This window comes from Electrophorus electricus, chromosome 7 (assembly GCF_041902795.1).
Source record: "Electrophorus electricus isolate QZ-2024a chromosome 7, ASM4190279v1, whole genome shotgun sequence".
Lineage (NCBI taxonomy): Eukaryota > Metazoa > Chordata > Actinopteri > Gymnotiformes > Gymnotidae > Electrophorus > Electrophorus electricus.
In genome coordinates this window covers 23,217,470-23,237,574 of record NC_137503.1, presented here as the reverse complement: position 1 = coordinate 23,237,574, position 20,105 = coordinate 23,217,470, and the positions used below count along the sequence as shown (strand labels likewise).

The 20,105-nt window shown below is 41.8% G+C and overlaps 1 protein-coding gene across 3 annotated transcripts in view; it reads right to left on the bottom strand.

Annotated features, from left to right (window-relative positions):
* dlgap2b (discs, large (Drosophila) homolog-associated protein 2b) overlaps window positions 1–19,831 on the bottom strand; it is a 127,548-nt gene extending 107,717 nt beyond the window's left edge. For 2 of the 3 annotated variants that reach the window (XM_081717466.1, XM_081717468.1), the window contains exons 1-2: window positions 19,500–19,831; window positions 18,733–18,793 (exon numbers count right to left, since the gene is read on the bottom strand). In XM_081717466.1, the coding sequence (XP_081573592.1) occupies window positions 18,733–18,793; window positions 19,500–19,517 (79 nt within the window). In that variant the 5' untranslated portion in view covers window positions 19,518–19,831. Of the gene's footprint in view, window positions 1–13,501; window positions 13,908–18,732; window positions 18,794–19,499 lie in introns of those variants that run through there. The other variant, XM_081717467.1, reaches the window with a different exon arrangement.
* Window positions 19,832–20,105: the final 274 nt, after the last annotated feature.

The window sequence follows — 20,105 nt, the reverse complement described above, 5'->3', positions numbered from 1 at the left end:
GTGACGTTATCATATCTCTTCAAGAAGAACTGTTCCGTTGTGCAGTTATTTTAAATAAGATTTTCCAGTGCTGGAATCTGTTCAGTTTATTGTGATCATATTCCATCCCATCTAACTGCTCTGAGAAAATGAAATCAAGGAGCTCTTCCAGAGCACAGTAAGTTAGCTGCAGTAAGTACAATTCTGGATTCTGGCTACTGGAGTTAAAATTTCATGTTCTTTCTCACCCAAATGTTAACAATGGTGCATTCTGAATGGAAATCCCCAATACAAACACCTCTGCTGAAACAGATTAATCCAATTAAGCCCATTGTGAATGCAAATCCATTCTAAACCATACAGGCTGAATATACCTTTGACAAGCCAGTCAACAGGAGCGTATGAGGTAATAGCTTTTAATAATAAACGAAGAGGACTAACTTAGCAAGGGAGAGGGAATATGATCATTCTTCATTTGAGACCCTTTTTGATAGAAAGTCATCAGTCAGCACAAGTTTTCAAAAAAACTTGGCTTTTCATTTAACACGTCCACTAGCAACACAGAGCTCAGAGGAGCCGCGCACAGCAGTACTAAATGCATGGATATCAACCCACAGCCTGGGCAAAGAGCAGCAGGGCCAAATCCAGAAGAACGGAGGAGGTCCCAAATTTTCAGTGCATCGTGTGATCAGTGCCGATTGTGGGCCACAGAAAAGAATGATGGAAAAATTGGACAAAGCATACTAAATGCACTCCATACAGTAATAGTAATAGAAGTAGGGACTGAGAGTAATGTAGATGTAAGAAGTTGAGGCTGACAATTTTGATATGCTAGAGTACATAAAGAATAGGCAACACTAAAACATAGAAAAAATTACAACTGCAGAAGGTTAAAGGAATAGTGATTTGTCCATTAACAATTAATTAACGTTTAATATCTACTCTCAAATGTTTCACTCAGGGTGCTTCACTCATTGTAGCATCAGTAATGAAGTCAGTCTGTAGCAGTCTGCAGTAGGAGACTACAAGAATATGTGCTAGCATTGCTCAACTGGCCTGGTGTTCTCAGCCCAGCAGGAGAAAAAAGGAGGCTATTTGCACACACAGTCACACACATGCAGTTGTGAGGACCCAGATAATGGGGCAGTTCAGAGGTTGCTTACCGGCTGACAAGGGTTAGTTCAGGTTGCTTATTGGTTGACACAGATTCTTAGGAGGCTGCCAATTGGTTGTGGATCACGGATTTCCACACTATGCGACTGGATGGTGGATTGGACAGGTACAAGACTATTCATTAAACTTTCCTTCTGAACTACCAAAAGATCGACTTTAAAGGGCACCAACATTCTCTTATTTATTGTTTTGTCAAAAGCAAATGCTTCCTGCACCAAAAAATATCTTAATTGCTATTTACTTTGAAATGCTTTGAAAGTTCATGTGTTAGAAATCACAGTTCATCTGAAAAGGTTTCATCAGTACTTTTCGGTTATAAATGATGTTTGTCTAAGTTTAATTAGTAGACACTCCTGCGGCAAAAAGAGGTGTCAGCTTTTGGAACACTGGTCTCATTGAACCCTCAGCGGATTATGAGTAATACCAAGGACAAAACTTTTTTACAGTTAGTACCAACACCAAATCAATCATTCCTATAAGCTACAGATATTTATGCAGGTGACAGAGACCCCATGAAGGAGAGGGCCTCAGCCTTTGCTACAAAAGGTGTCAGAAGTGGCATGGTATTGTGAGACCGCTGGGAGTGTGCGTATGTTTAACGGACCCCTCCCCCTTGCTGTGAGGGGATGGTGTGAAGCCCAGTGTAAATCCCTGGTGAGGGGCATGGATGTGACCCTGGATGAAGGGTAAATGTGTGAGGGAGACTTGGAATGTGCAGGGGTATGCTCCCAAAAGCAGAGGGCAGTGTGACAAAGACCATCACATGCGGAAGGAGAGGGTAATGTGTCAGAGAACAAGGAAGATTTAGTATGCTGTGTTAAAGACTGGGCTTGATCTGCAAGTCAGAACATGTTTGTGATCTGGAAGACCTGGGTTCAAGAGCAGGTATGGTTGCTGCCCTCCGCCAATATATTAGCCACATAATATGAAATCAATATAAAGTTGCGTTTTACTGATACTCATGAAGCCCTAGTAGAGTGTCTTTTAGACTACGTTCACACAGCAGGTAAAAACAGCCCAAATCAGTTTTTTTTCTGCATATGTAAAACAGATTTGTCATATGGATTGCAGTTTAAAGAGTAAAATACACAATGAATTTGACATTTTCAATTCCACTTTGGGCCACATGTAGTACTGAAATCTTATACGCAGCACTGCAACACTCAGATCAGAATGAGTGAACAGTCAGATCGGAATTCATGAGACTTTTACGTCAATCCAACTTCACATTCACATCCGAGAAAGAAATATGGATGACAACAGTGAGGGAAGATTTCAGGTAACAGACCTCATAAACATTGAAGTAGCTGCAATGTCTAAACAGAGACCAATCATTAAAATCTTGGCCCTCTTTCACCTCCTTGCTCTAGTGATAATTTGTTTCTGAATTTGCAGATGCTCTCCACTGCAGATAAACATGAGCATTAACTTTAGTCTAGTAACTGTTACTGTTGACTCATGGATGAGCATACCATGCAAAGCATTGTTCTTTTCTGCATGCAGGTTAATTTAGGAACCTGATCTGTTCAAACTAATGTCAGATATAGGTCACATTTAAATGATATGGTGAACAGGATAAAAAAATTAAAAAATTAATTTTAAAAAACTGAATTTGGGCCACTTTAACCTGCTGTGTGAACGTAGCTTTAGTGCCAGTATTACCCAAGATGTCATCGCTTGGTCTTGTAAACATTACTCCTTATTGTGTTTGCTTATTAATGCACGCACACACCCTTTTGCATGAACTCACACACCCACACAAACACCCTAGCAACTACTGCTAGGCCAGTCCTGGTAGCATTGCTTGAAATTAGATTTGGGTCAATAAACAATATTATGAAATATTGCAAGCATTTAATCATGTGGTCAGGTGTTTAATGGCATTACCTTTATTTATCCAATCCCTGTGTACAAGCAGTCTACTCTATGGTTAGTTAAACATTTATATAATAGAACTACATTTAATTTAAGATTTAAATTTTGTCCACAATCACAACATGACCAAAGCATTAACTATAAAAGTACATTTTTTTAAACTATAAATTATTTATAAATACACAAATGCCACTAAATAAGAATGCTGGGACACATGCAAATGAAACAGAAACTCCTGTACATGTGATTTTCACTTGGGTAGAAAATGAAAAATGTTTGACCAAAAGAAGAGTGTCAGAGTGTCAGTCTGGCAATATTTTGGTTTAAAACCAAACACACTTTTTTAGACATTAACAGTGTTACATGAAATAAAAAAATCTCAAGAGAAGTACTTTGCCTCATGGCCACTGAACTTAAATTGTTGTTGTGTGCATGCTTGTTGTGTGCATGCTTGTTGTGTGCATGCTTGTTGTGTGCATGCTTGTTGTGTGCATGCTTGTTGTGTGCATGCTTGTTGTGTGCATGCTTGTTGTGTGCATGCTTGTAGGGATGCACAACTGGAGGTAAATGGATGATAATTATAGCATGTTCATTATAGCATAATTATAGTCTGTTTATGTCTGAAAAAGTTTAAATCAGTACTGAGGAAATATACATGAACCAAATCCATTTTTTTCTTTAATGCACGTTTACTTTATTTCAGAATTAGGATATGATTCACGTACAGATAATGATTATGTGGAAGGTTTTTGGTTTTATAATTATTAGTATCATGTAAAGAAGTTGACATATTCTAAGAATATGCTTCCATAAAAAAAAACATTTTACACTGTGACTGTCCCCTTTGTTTACCTGTGTCGTGTACATTTGTTTTGTTCTTGTTTCTGAGCTCCTCCCCAACTCCTTGTCATCAAACCTCCTAGTAATTGTCCCATTGCTTGGCTCCTCCCTCTCTCTCTCTCTCTCTCTCTCTCTCTCTCTCTCTCTCTCTCTCTCTCTATATATATATATATATATATATATATATATATATATATATATATATATATATATATATGTGTGTGTGTGTGTGTGTGTGTGTGTGTGTGTGTGTGTGTGTGTGTGTGTGCGCATGTGTCTTATTCCTGTCTTGTTTCTGGGTGGGTATTGTTTGCTTGTTTGTGTATGTTTCCCTGTGCTTTCTTATGAACCCCCTCTTCACCTAGTTCAGTGTCCATGTTGATTCCAGGTTTCTTTGCCTATTTAATAGTTTCTTTGTATCTTTAGCATACCATTGTGGTCACCAGTTTCAGTTGTTTTTGTTTATCTCTGCTAATTTCACTATGAATTTCAATAAATACCACACACTTGTATCCTGTCTCCGTGCTTCCTGCCACCACATCACAGTGAGGCATATATTCAGTATTGGTAAAGTTCAGTAAAAATTTTGTCTGACATTATATTTCTAGTCATTAAATAGACATTAGATCTGTTCAACATAATATGAGAGAGCCAATGTCCCCATTGATTTAATGCTGGATTTCTGACGTTCAGAAGATCAGTTCACATTACTCTTAGATTTGTCAGGTACCATTCATCATTCAGTACCAATCCCACCTATTGTATTCATGTTCATAAAGAAAGAGGAAGGGCTTGAAGAAATTATATAACATTACTGTAGACCTATGAAAAACATATGCATTGGATATGATTGACTACATGTCTAAACCAAGACTAAATGTTCCAATCCCAGCAGACATGGTAATGCTGGAACATCATGCCGTGTAAAAAATACATTAAAAAAATGCTTTTTATTCATTTATTAATTTGGCAGGGTAATGGGGGGGGGGGGGTAATAATTCCTGCTCACACTACTCATACAGTGTGTTAGGTTGGGCGGTGTGAGCGGTGTCCCCCTCACACTACTCATACAGTGTGTTAGGTTGGGCGGTGTGAGCGGTGTCCCCCTCACACCACTCACATAATGTGTTAGGGTGGGCGGTGTGAGCGGTGTCCCCCTCACACTACTCATACAGTGTGTTAGGCTGGGCGGTGTGAGCGGTGTCCCCCTCACACTACTCATACAGTGTGTTAGGCTGGGTGGTATGAGCGGTGTCCCCCTCACACTACTCACATAATGTGTTAGGTTGGGCGGTGTGAGCGGTGTCCCCCTCACACCGCTCACATAATGTGTTAGGTTGGGCGGTGTGAGCGGTGCCCCTCACACCACTCATATAATGTGTTAGGTTGGGCGGTGTGAGCGGTGTCCCAAAGTTGAAATACATTCTGTGACGCGTGCACTGTGCGGCATCGCCCTGGTGTACCAAACCCCTGTCCTCACACTCTAGTTAGACTCACCTGCCTGTGGAGGAGGGGCCTACGAGAGAGTGACAATGTGATTAATGTAAACGCAAAGATTAGCTAACAACATAGCAGCTGCCAGCTAATATGTCAAAAACGCAGAAGCCCTCTGGTAAAAAGACAGAGGCAAAAGGACAGAGGTAATGTAATGAGATGAATGAATATTTTATTTGTTGCATAGTAATAGTCAACGTCAGATGCTTGGAGCAAAGTTACAAGCTACCTAGATAATGTTTAGTAATTCCGCTAATAAATAATAATAAATGACTCATCAGGTGTGTGAGTGTGTGATATCTGACTGTAAAAGTGTTGTTGAGCTTGAGAAAGGCACTGAATAAATGTAAATAATAATAATAATAATAATAATAACTAGCTAGCAAGCAATAGTTTGTGTCAGTTTCTCCCACCCTAAAGTCATTAGGGAAAGTGTGAAAGACTATTCAGGTGTTAGGGAAATAACCTGCATAAAAGAAAAAGTGTATTTCTTAAAATTAAGTGTGCTGCCTGCACAACCCATCCTCAGTCTACCTGAAGAAACAAACATTTTTGACATCTTAGTCTAGTAAGCTAGCTAGCCAAGGTTAGCCCTGCTTATATTAGTAAATTAAAATGTGTTCCCTTTTGTCATTAATGGATGTAAGCCTTTGCATTTTCATTTTCATTTCATTCATTGCATTTGATATGTACCGCAAACAGCACGCATCATGGGAGAGAAGTGCCCACTGAATATATTTTTGAATGAATGATGCATGGCGCACCAGCCAAAATCTTGCCTCTGGCACCACATTGGTCAGGGCTGGCTCTGATGAGAAACCAAAGTGCTGGATGTGAAGCAGTCTAGGAGGAAAACCAACTGGGGTGCTGAAATACATAAGTCAGCAGGAAGAAATGACCTCACAATACCCGAGACCCATTCTGTTTGTGTAATATATCTGTGAGTCTCCTTGGCCTGTACACAAAACTACACTAAAGGGATCTATAATGAGAATGTCAACAATTATTGTCAGTAGAGATGTACAAAAAAAACCTCTTAAAACTATACATTTTTAATGATAAGAGCTTTAAGTGCTTAAAGATTTAAAGGACAAAGACAAATGTTAAATTTCACATGTTGAATTTGTTAAACCCATCAAGGATTTCCTTACGTTTTCACTACTGCTCTCCATGAGCTACTGCTCTCCCCAGTTATAGGGTGCAGAAAATACCGGACCGTCTGATAAAAGATGAACTGTAATTTCCATTGTCAACCTTTTAACCATCCAAAAAAAATTTCAAAGAGCCTACCTTTTCTGCACTGTACTCTTTTCCTGTCCATGTGGCTAAAAATATATGTACCTTCTACTTTCTGAGTTAGGCTTCTAATTATTTTCTTAATTGTTTCATTGGCAACAAACAGTACCATTCACATCTGCGTAGAAAAACAAATGTACTGCCCAAGCCTGTATCTGTTATTATGAGTTAGCCACACATGTGAGCCTACTCCAGTAGGCCAACAGAGTATTTCCTGAGAAGTATTGGTAACATAAAGGTTACTTTAGATCCAAAACCTTCTTTGTAACCAATACCTTCACACAATATGATCTATTTTAAGAATTTAACAAATAGAACCCTTTAAAAAAGGTTTGTCATCGAGTTGCTCTGACAAAACAGTTTGGCAATGTATTATTTTTTAAAATAATTATCGTAAAGCTGGCTCATGCGATTCTGGTATCACAAAAGGCTCCATGCAGATCTGCCTATAAATCACAGCGTTTTATAACTGTGTGCTGTAAGCACCTCCACAGGTCTCAAAATGTACAGGTGGGTGTTTTGATTAATAGTGGAATTTATATGATCCAACAAACTTGGTTAACTTTGGTTAAAATAATATAAGCCAAGTCAAGGCTTACCCAATGTGTTTTAATATATTACAAGATATATCTAAATCAAAGCATTTTTGTCCATAACCCCTCTAACTCAATGGCATTAACAGACTGAGTGTTTTATTAAACAACCCCCAATAGCTGCTTTTACTCCTAATGTAATTCTTTAGGAACTACTCCTGCTGTGTTTTAAATGCACCATTTCTGACATAACCAAACTAGATTTGAATTGACTCTGTAATTGCCCTGGAGTGCTAAACCAACACTAAAACACATTATGGTGATGGATTGATGAACATATCTAGAGACCGTCTAGCTTAACCCAAGTACCTAATTATCTGTGGTTCACTGTCAGAAGGACCGATTCAGTTTCAGGAACAGCTAAGGTATTCACCACAGCTCTGTGTCAGGGTTCTGGCCCCCTAATTCCATCAGTGTGCCATAGTAAATTGTCTTAATACAAAACATGCTTTGCAGTTTTTACTGCAGTTAATAACATTGTGTGATTTTAATGTGTGTGTATGATTTAGGGCCTTTTTCTTTTCCCCCACAATGAAAGCTAACTCTCCTACATGTTGTCTACTTGACCCTGGCATGCAGCAGTGTGCCGCTGTTAGCAGATCCGTGTGTGTGTGTCGGTGGGTGTGAGTGGAGGGGTTGGTGAGGCAGGCTGACTGCCTCCTCGCTCTGTGAGCAGCATTAACGCGGGCCTTCCCATTAGTGCAGGCACCCACCTCCCCATCGTGAGCGGCCATGTGTGAATCGTGCCACTCGGCCGATTAAATGCCAGCAGGTGCTCTGGCAACCAAGTTGCTAATGGAGGCAAAGCCCGAGAGCAGGGCCCTGTGGACAGTCCAGCATGCGGCCTCGGTACAGTACCCCTCACACACACACACACACACACACACACACACAAAGATGCAGCGTTCCCCCCCCCTGCATCTGGACAGCCCTGTTTTGGTGGGATGTTCACTCTACATTCCGCTGGAATAGAGGAATGAAAGAGAATTTAAATTGATTTCATGCTTGGTGAGAAGCTGATTAAGGAAACATGGGTTGATGCTGCTGTTTTACTGTGAACAGCTGGGAGCATTAACCAAGAGCAGCATGCCCCAAGAGTCTAGCACACAAATCTTGGTTTCCTTTGCCTGGTTTCTTGTGGGTAAGATGTAAATTTTGCAGCCCAACAACAATTTTTATTATTAAATATCCCACCTGCAAGCAGAGCATTGTTAAAAAGCTATAGCCTTCTATAGGATAAATATTAACTATAGGATAAATATTATCATAGATTTTCATTACAGGAGTGCTAAAAAGCAGATGCTATCTGAAAACAATAGTGTAAAACATGTATTAGGCTTTGTGTAGGTGTGTACGTTTATACACTGTAGATCTATACACTGTGGTTTATATACTTTTCAGTGACTATTTCTGGCATATACATTGTAGCTGATGCCTTTCTTTCACTCTCAGACACCCATAAACACACACACGCACACACACACACACACACACACACACACATACACTCAGCATTCACAGGTTGATGGTACTACTCTATGACTTGGGAGAGACCTATCTTAACTGAGAGAAAACATGGCCAAAAAGATTAGTTTAACAAAGTTTTTAAAAGATTCTCTAGTTTAACAATGACATTAGAACCTTTAAACCCCCAATAGCTGTGGATTAGTGCTGTGGGTTGTGAACACAGTGACACAGAGCTAGGAGGATGGTTGTTTTCGTTAAAGCTTAGTCTCCATCACAACACACAATGCTGCAGGCAATTTCCACGTCTTTCAATAGCATGAAATTGTCACAAAGGATTGCAAAATCAATAAGCTTTGACTGGTGGAGTCAAGTATAAAAGGGGTCTACGCATTCTGGACTAAAGCACTTGAGTGTTATGTCTTTAGCATCTCTGCATCCGCAGCTGGCTGTTTAAAGTGAAACCCCCGTCCTCCATACATCTGATGCCTGAGGCGAGCATCAGCGTCTCCTGGAGGAAACGGGGCAATGGGGCTTGTGGAGGTCTTACAGCGCTCTGTGACCACTAGCACTCACATGCAGGCTGAGGGGACCTGCTCCTGCGTCACAGTAGGCCCTGAGGCAGGAAAACACACAGGGTCCCTCCGGGTCCCTGGCGGAGTAGGCTTCCGGTGTGTTACAGAAAACAAAAGGCCAGCGTTTGGAAGAATGCCGTGGTGTGATGTGAGAAGAAGGGGGGCAAGGCTTACCCTTGCTGCTTCTGGTGCGGGTATACACACATGAACACATGGCACACATGTACAGGTATTTTACTAGGCAGGGAGAGTCAGTCTACACACATACAAAAAAAGCAGAAAAAAACTATTTCCAGATAAACCAATACTTTATGGGAATGCAGTATGCTAGCTGCTTAAATGGGTCACTGTGACTCAGTCAGCCATTACAACAGTGAGCAAATGATTGCTGCCTTGCATTGAATACGAATCCAGTTTTTAATTTGTCTTGTTATCTAAAGCTGAATATTATCTGAAGCTGCAGCTCTACATTGTGAGAAAAATACCATTAAATTAAATCATCTTTTTTTTCCTCCAGGGAGCATGTTAAAAGCCCTTGTATGGAAGAGATGATTATTACTATCTACCTTCCTCTGCAACACCCAGTATAGTCTGACATTGACTGCATGCTCCACCTAAACATTCTCACCATCACATCTCAAGGCAGAGAGAGAGGAGCTGTTCTATAATTAGGCAGTGATTCAGAGTTATTCATTTGGAAACCCCCCCGTGTTACTGTAGATGACACGGACATTTGATGATTCTAAGACCCAATGTGTCATCTGCACTTTTTTGTCTGAAATATAAATGTGTGACACTCCTACAAACACTGAACACTGGTACAATGGTACACAGTACAGCTTACTGTGATTCAGATTACGACGGAGGCAGGAAATCTGACTGGAGGAGAGAGGCTTACCACCCACTCATGTTGGGTACCACCCACTACAATGTTGTCACGAACACACACACACGTGAGTGCATGCATGCACAGACGATCCCCATATAATCATATTGGCAGTTATGTACAATTATTTCAAATAGAGCACATCCTCCTCAAAATGAAAAGGTGCTACACACACATACACACACAAACATGCAACTCACAACACACACACACACACCACCTCCACATACAAACAGAATCTATGATCTGGTCTGAATTCCAAGTAGGAGCGCAATACAGAGGAATGTACTGAACAGAACGGGAAATACTCACACACACACACAGAGCCTGTGTTTATATTACTGACACACACTACAGTTCCTCAGCATCTCCATGGAAACAGGCTGGGGAACAGTTCATCCGGCTCTGCACAGCATACTGTCAGAGAGAGAGAGAGTGAAAGACAGGGAGAGAGAGAGGAAGAAAGAGAGAGGGAGACACAGAGGGGAAGAGAGAGAGATAGAAAGAGCGGGGAGTAAAAAGCGGACAGAGTGCAGTGCTTTGGAAGCTTGGCACAATCTAACCAGAAAGTAAATCTATTATTCACAACTTCTCACACATCTCATTCAGGCAAGGACACGCACAGGCAGAGAAACACCGTTTTGACCAAGCCATTTCCAGCAGGGCTGTGGTTGTGTGTCTGAACACCGATCACAACACTTCCATCCACAGTTCTCCGCATACACATGACACTGTGAGTCAATCTGAGAGCTATCCGTGCACTCCCAGCAGCTCTAAGGCACATGTATGCTGTCATGCACGTGCATGCACTGGCACATACACATACACACAAGGTTCTGTGTACACACAAACACAAAGTTCAGTGCTCACACATACCGGATCCTAGGGCATTGGTAACGAAACAGATCAGGTACCTTGACAAGCTCTTTTTACTCATCCAGTTATTCAATCCAGTCCATGGGGACCAGCAGCCAACAGTTCTGTTCCTACTTCCAATACACCTTGACCAGGTCAAAAGCTGGTCAAAATCAAAAACAACTGCTCTAAGACACCTGATTAAACGTTTCATGTAATGATGAAGTTTAGGTTAGCAGGAGCATTGGCGTGGGTTATGCTTGATTCTATCAGTAGGCTAGGCTAACAGCAATGGGCAGGGTTAACAGGTGAGGCTAACAATGGACTCCAATGCTGGACAGAGCTAAGACTGGTTTATCTCCAGTGATGGGTGACTAGTCTCTAGGGGTAGTCAGAGCTAATATTGGCATGGCTAAGACTGGACTAAATTTGCTTTCCAGTGGTTGGGGTGGGTCTAAGAATGATAGGCAGAGATTGCTGGTCTGGAACTAGTCTCCAGTGGCAAGCAAGGTCACCTGTGTTTGTGACTTCTGTGATGGAGTCCAGCAAGGTTTGAGTTTATACAGAGCGGTTTTGCTGACACATTTTACTCAGCACACTGTCTGACACTCCAGCTGCCTACAGTTCCGGCTTGTTTCCTCGGAGTGTATGTGTGCATGTCAGTGTGTGTGAGTGTCTGTCTCTCTTACAGGAGATGGACAGAAAGTAGAGAGAAACAGTCAGTGAAAGTAAAGCAAGATAAGAGAAGAGTGGCTTAGAACAACAGGCTGCAATAATGTCCTTTATGAGAAGGCAAACTATGCTCTCTCTTCTCCAGTCTGGCTTCTGCTCCATACAGAGGTCATTACCCCACAGTTCATGCAGTTTGTCCGTCCGTGCGGCAGCTAAACTACCAGACCAGTTCCTTCCCTACATGCTCTTCAAAGTCCATTAGAGAAACATGTAATGTCGACACCATCTAGCAGACAGGCTGGTGTTCCTGTCACTGTCTCAGCAGAGTTACCTGCTCAGAGCATTAACGTACAGACAACACATCTTTTCCACACGATCTATCAGCTGTGTCAACACGTTGCTTACATGGTTCATAAAATACCAAGCCAGGCCTCTGCAGAGTCGCGATAAAGGCCAGATCATAACGCAGCACAAGCCATAACATGAATTTTAAGGTCATGCAATCATAAATTTGTAACTGTGTGACAGCTTCACCCAGGCTAAGTGAGTATTTGTATGTGTGTGTGTGTGTGTTTGTGTGTGTGTGTGTTCATGTTGGTTTCAGAGGCGGTCCTGTTAGCTGATGTACAGAGTGGAAGAGGTCTCTGGGGACACTGTGATAGCATGGATGCCTTGCACAGCTCAAGCTGCTATGTAAGTGCCTAGCATGTGTGTGTGTGTGGGGGGGGGGTGTATGTGTGTGTGTGTGTGTGTGTGTGTGTGTGTGTGTGTGTGTGTGTGTGTATAGTGCCATCCTATTTCTTTCAATACATTTTTTTCTACATTTTTTTCCAAATGTCAGATATTAAAGGGACCTAACCAGTATACCTTACTTATATAGAAACTGCTGTGGTATATAACACGAGAAGGTCCACACACCAACGCACACCCACCCACACACACACAGCTCTCAGATGGTCAGACACTGCAGTGCTGGGGAGTTTGGAGTGAGCTGCAGTGGCAGGTTTGGCGTTTAGCTGATCAGACATGGTCAGAGGAGAGAGGCAGAAGGTGAACTGGAGCTGGATCAGACAGGACCAGGGGCCCAGCACCAAACGGACAGTCAACACCCGCATGGCCCCAGCCAGCCCCAAACCTGCCCAGGCAACCAAAGAGGCCATCTGTGGTCTCCGTCTCCCCTCACCATCTCTCTCTCACCTGCTCGCACACACTCATGCATGTCCCCCCCGTGTGACCGACGCTCAACTGTTAAGCATCGAAGCAGAAAAGCACATCTTTCCTCTTGGAGAGTCGGCATGGCGATTGCTAGGCAACCTTCCCGCACAGTTCCTTGGCTGGCTGGGCCACTCGGTTCAGACAGTGGAGAGGCGGGGGGCAAGAGCCCCCATACACACACCAACTGCTTAAAGTGCGCAACCAGAGCACACACTCCAGAACACACGACAACCACCCCACCACCACCACCACTACCACCAACTGAGTACAACACATACCTGTAACCACTGCTCGCCCACACGCCTTCTCCCATACCCACACAAACCAGGGCAGGTCTGCATTATCATTACAGCTTCCTCGCTACATCTGCACACTGGCATCATCACCATTTTTCCCTCCATCAGATCTGTTAGCCCCCCATACAGGGACTGAGTCTCCTCCAGCGACAGCCCCAGCAACAGTCATCCGTTATTTTCCCAGAGGGAGCGTTTATTGTTGCACCTCCGTGAGGTGACTCGAAAACAGGGGGAAGACCTGTCTGGTCCTCAGTAGCAAGGCAGCCTGCCATAGCCCAGTGTACTTACCTGAGAAGCTGTCCCTGTGGTGGAGTCATCGGAGCACATGCATGCTTCTTCACACCATGCCAGCAAAGCAGAGCACAGTCATGAGAGAGGGGAAAAAAAAAAAAAAAGACCCACACTAGCGGACACACACATGCACAAAATCCAGATCCAGTCAGTTTGGGTTTGGGGGAAAAGCTCTCTTCAGGATGTCTCTTGTTCCTTTTTTTTTGTATTTCCCCCTCTCTCGCTCACTCGCTTTCTTTCTCTCTCTCTCGCTCTCTCTCCCCCCCTCTCTCTCTCTCTCTCTCTCTCTCTCTCTCTCTCTCTCTCTCTCTCTCTCTCTCTCTCTCTCTCTCTCTCTCTCCCCTTCTCTGGCTGTGTGTGTGCCCCTAAAGCAGGGCAGCGGAGAGGAGAGGGATGGGTTTAAGCTGTGTGTGTTTGGTCCTCCACTGCAGCACACAGGAGTGAGACGCTCTCTGCATGTTCCACAGGCTCGCTGGGTTATCCGCAAAATGCGGACCCGGACTCGGATCCGGGATTCTGCAGCGCCTCTGCTCCACTCTCCTCCTTTTCTTTTCCCTCTCTCACTGGCTTTCTCTCGCTCTTCCCTCTCTCTGTTCCTCTCCCTCCTGCTCTCTCTCTACTCAGATTTCCATTTACAAGCTCTTGTTATCCATCAGACTGATTTTGTTCCCTGCTCATTTGTCAGCCCTTCTCTCCTCACCACCAAATGTCTTGGCCAACCCAAACATCTCGCAGGAGGGGAGAAAAACAAACAATCAGCCTAAAAATGATGTCTCTCCTGCTGAAGGTGATGTCACTCTTACGGCATTTCTGTCTTCACGTCACGTGCGATCATCTCCATTAACATGAGACGGCATGAAGAGGAGCCTATCACTCTGTCTGTAAACAAGAATTCTGCCAACTCCTGACTGTAGCTGGTATCCAAGAGTGGTGACCCAGGCCCAACATTGCTAGGAGAGCTTAGTCTTAGAAACATTTTAATGTTAGATGGTAAAATGGTTAGATGGTACAAAAATGGTACATATAGGTGTTAATAAGTCTCAGACTCCCATCTCACAACTGCTATTATATGCTCCTGGGCATGTTTTCTATTACTCTGATGACATTTTCAACAGAAGAAGCCCACTCTGCATTTCAAGTATCATAAATTCAAGATGCGTATACAAGCGGTGCATAACTCATAAGCCATATTACAGTCGGACATTCCATCCAGTAAAACTTCCCCAGACCCTGAATGCTGATCCTCCAAACATTGTCTCTCGATAGTTCCTGAACAGTCCCTTCCCCTGTTTTCTTACTACTCCATCTCATCTTTCAGTACCCACACTCACTATTACAGAAAGTCAGTGGTTTAACCTAGTAGTATTACATCCTATCTAAGAGTGCATGTCCATAAACTGATTGTTGGTCAAAACTGGACACACTTTAACAACATACATTTTGGGGAGGAGAAATTACATTTACAACAATGTAAATGTAGCTGACACCTTTATGCAAAACAACTCACAATTATTACTGAGGATAACTTGAGCAATTTAGGGTTAAGGGCCTTGCTTAGAAGCCCAACTGTGGCAATTTAACAGTGGTGGGGCTTGAACCAGCAAACTTCTAAGTATAAGTCAAGTAGCTTAACCACTGAGCTACCACTGCCGCTGCAAAGACGACAGCGTTTCGTATATGAGCATTTTGTTTCGCTGCAGCCTCTGTCAGAAAATGATGTTTTGCATTTGCAGAAAGCTTAAGCAACATGCGATCCTAGATACGTTTCACCAAAATAAAATGAACTTCTAAAACAAAATGATTATTATCATTTATTATATATTATTATTATTATTATTATTATTATTATTATTATTATTATTATCATTAACATCATTACAGTAAGCATCAGTGATTATTGACAAGAGGCAGGAGAGGTTACCTCTCACTGACATTTCTTTGACCTTGATTCTCAACACAAATCTAAAATATAAATAATAAATGCAGTGATGCAAATTTTATAAAATTATTAATTATGTAATGTGAATACTAACTTTCCTCCACTGTAGGGAGGCAGGACAGGACAGGGAATGCTGCCAAGTACTCTGATGGCTCTACACATGTTGCATTCCTTACTTTAATTCCTTACATGATTTCAGTGTTTAGTGAAAAGGTAATGCTGCATCTGCCCTTTTTCTGCATCTAATCCCTGAACACATCAGTCACAATCTGTCTCCTTGTGCCATCAGGCAAGAACACAGGGGTTGTGAGGCTATTCGTCTATGGACTGTTCCTTTACTGAGAAACATTGCACCTGGTTGTTCTGTGCCATCATAGAATGCGAAACTCCTAAGACTGATCACCACAGACAGAAAGGGCTAGAAGAATATTCATCCGTTTGAATGGAAGCCAACTTAGGATGCTTAAAATATAAATGATAAACATTACTCTACTCTACATTACTCTACTACTCTACATTACTCATCTCCTGGTTTCAGAGACTGCCACTCTGTGCTAACTGGAATAAAAGGGTAACACTGTATGAAAATTGTTCAATTAGCAAAGAAACTCCGCACTTGATTCTAGAATAATAGCATAATTCCATTACCCGAGATCCATCCAGGAAGAGCCATTCTCAAAGACCTGACATTCATCTCTCTGCAGCCTCCTGTTATTGGTCATTTGTTATATTAAACCAGGAAGCATTGCCAGCTTACCACCAGAGCAGTATTTTGGTTCTGCCCTCATTTAAGTAAGGTGAGTCTTAATCACAGCACCACACGATTGGGAGAGCCTATTAGCTAGCCAGTTGATAGCCCAAGGACGAAGTATGACTTGACAAATAGCCCTCTCCCTGGGGAGATGCCATGTACTGTTCAGACTCATGAATAAAAGGTAATACAATTTGAGATATGCATAATTACAAACACATCCGTGGTTTTTCTCCATTTGAGGGTACTTAGACAAACAAAGGGTTGACAGAGAGGAGAGAGGGAGAAAATGCAAGAAGAATATTGAGGGAACACACTTAGAAGCAGAAAAAATATTTCCCAGTCGAATAAGGGAATTTCTTGTCTTTTTTAATACATGAAAGGTAAAACAATCCGGAAATAGGAGTGATCTTGCCCATAAATCTTGCCTATATAAAATCACCCTCTTGAAGGGGAAAAATATTTCTTCAATGTGAGATATTTTACTTATTAAAGCACTACTTCTAAGTATATTCATGAATTGTTGAGGAAACAAATGTATAATACATCTGACTCCAGAACGATGAATCATATCAGTTCAGTGGACAGACAAAGGTCAAGTTTGTCCAAGTAAAAATGAGGTGCACATGACTCAAAATGACTATGCTATGTTTTGTAGATTGATTTCATCAAAGATAAATAACCTGTGACCCAATGACACCATCAGACCTTGAAACAAGTCAGACTATTACTGACAAATTTAACCTCAGATTTATCGTAAATGATCAACCAATGATCATTTATCATTTACTCGCAAGGTTCCATACATCACAGTACTGTGTAACTAGTGGCTTCATTCTCATTCATCACATTCAATATTCAGTTGCTGCTCATTGCAGTTAATGAGTTAACTGCTCTGATGCTATGAGAGAGAGGTGATCTGAATGAATCTGCACAGAGTGTTCTTATACTCAGATCCTGTGTGACAGGGCCACAGCATGCTCTCTCTCTCCTCTCAACTCACACAAGGCTTGATGTTTAGCTCTTCATCTGAATGAGGCATTGTTCACTAAACTGTGGAGTGCTGCAGCTCTGTGTGGTTCACTAGAAACCGATAAGCCATTTTTTTTCTTATCAGCAGCTTTTTTGGGGGGGGTTTTTAATGAATGAACAAATGAAAAACAATATGTCTGCCCCTACTGGTCAAACATCTGATCAACAAGGCAACATTTTGGTTGCAACACAGATTGGAAAACAGTGCATACTTGACAGGCAAAAACTCTTCTTCTTGAATATGATGCCATCTTGTGGTCTATGGCAAACACTGTAAAATACTGCAATCATATTTGACCTAATAAAATATACAAGGTACTTGTGTCAAAGCTACTCAAGCTACAGGAAGATTTAGTAGACCAAAGTTACTAAATCAGTCCTAATAAAATCCTAAAAGGTTTATTGTTTTTTGGTGCTACAGCTTTCATTTTATATTTCCTATATGATTAGTCCAAGTCCATGCTCTCTCTTGCCAACTTCAGCATATTCTTGTCAGATGAAGCAGAATTTTCTTTGGAAAAACAAGTGGCACTAATTAACATGCATGTTCTTGTTCTCTCTCTCCCTCTCTCTCTCCCTCTCACCCTGTCTCTATCTCACCCTCCCAACCCTGGGAAAGTGATGAGTCAGCCTGTAAGATCCATGGAGGCAGCGCATCAGTGAGAAGGTGGTCACGGCTCCTTCCTCCGTAACAACAACTCAGAGCAATGGTTAGAGAATAACAGCCATGTAACATCTCACTTTATAATTTTCATTTGATGGACACTGTACAATGACACATCTTCATGTATGGATATTGTTGAAAAGTTCAAAGTAATGCTGGATACATTACCAGAGGCTCATACATAAATACCCTAGTTATACTGGTACTCTGAAAGTGCATTCACGCTAACCTCTGATAACGTCAACCACAGTCTCCATAGAAACAGCAGCCACAAACAAACTGAACAGAATGCAAGGTTGTGAAAACACACAGCACCGACTGGGCTGTGGATGCACTGATGTGCATTACACAGCCTAGGGCTGGGATGAGCAAAAAGCCTTCTTTCAGTGGTCACAGCATTAGCAGAGAACAGAATACTCAACATGTCACAGACAAATAACACCCATCCACTTCTTATCCAATATTCATTCAGAACACAGAAAAATGTATATAGGAAAATGAATCAATAATATCCTTTAGTAACAATGTTTAATGCCCAATATACATTAATATTACTTGGAATATTCAGTGCATCATGCAATCAGTGCATCATGCAATCAAACATAGGCCTACTTATCTGCATAAATTATTACAGCTGAACTACTGAAAACTATCTTCACTGACCAATCTATGTATCGCTGTATATATACAGTGAAATCTGTGCTGGTGTGCAGAATTGCATAAAATGTACTCTCAAACACATACACACACCATGAGCTTGCATTTGAGAACTCAAAGTACAGTTAGTTGAACGTGTCCTCCAACTCCTTGTTTTTTGTTGCGTTTTGTGTCTCTCCTCTTACCTGAGTCAAGCTTCCTGTCCAGGAAAAGGCAGCAATGTGTCTGCAGTATCCATGGTAACACCTGTGTCAAATGGAAAAAATGATTATGGATATAATACAATGGAGTAGGTTCATAAACAAGGGAAGACATTTTCTGAATGGAGAAGGATAGGATGTGCAGAGGCGTAAGAAAGGTAACATGGCACTTAAGAATCCATTTAAAATATGTGGATGAATGGAAACGTATTCATTTTATGAACAACTGAGATGTGCGTCAAGCAATTAAGAGAGACAACCAACTGCCGCCAGTCTTCTCTGTTCATCTTGGCTAAATAAGCCCACAATACAAAGTCTGATTATGTCATCACTCGCGCAGGGTCAGTTCCTAAGAGCACCGTTGCCAACATCACAGATTTGACGCATTTTGACAGACTAATATATTACAGCATTACATAGGTAGCCTATGGTGCTGCTTCAACTTTGTCACTCGAACCGGAGTAGTGGAGGACGACGACATGCTCTCCCTGCCCAATCAGGGAGAGCAACACGGAGATGCTCAATTATGACTTACCAGGATATGACCATACGTTTTGCTTGTGATGTGGTTGAATGGGTGTGAGAACTAAATTCGGCAATTTACGGTGATATTTCGATTGTTTCCATATGCAATCCGTACAAGACCCTTTATTGCAGTTTTGTCAGTGCAATGACCAGTAAAATAATTCCTTGTTTGATACAGCACTAGCGGGTCTTTTAAACAAAAAAACACTAGCCTAAGAGTAGCCTACCTTCTTCAGTGCTGACATTCTACTGGAGTGCGTTTCATATGATCCTTCATTGCTTACGATGAAGACACGACGTGCAGACCTTCGTAAAGGAGATAACTAAGATATTACATGTTTCTTTCTCGAAGACTACTCCACGTAGGGGCGACCAATGCACTGACATTGCCAAAATAGCGTTGCTATTCTCCCGCTTTCGATTAATTGCTCTGACAGCTGCTGGCGACTGTTGTGCAGTCAGTGAAGGATTTAAGGTTATCTTTCTCTTGCGTACATCTCTGGCGCAGGCTATTTAACTTTGCCAACACGGTCTCCTAAACGCGCGCTGTCTGCGTGGACAGCCCATGCGCGCGGTCCTGTAGGTTGCTCGCTCAGCGTCCCACACGTCCATTAGCGCGAGACTAACACCGTTCCAGGTTTTATCCAAATATCTTATCCAAATGCTGATCCGCTTCAGCACACATACACCTAAACCTAGTCTTAGGTAGATGTAAGAGTACTGAGCAGTGATAAATAAATTAAAGTGAAAATTAAAACGTTGTAACTGATCGTTAATTTAATAACCAGATATACATGATGTAAATATGTTATGTCAAAGTTACTTATTTGTAA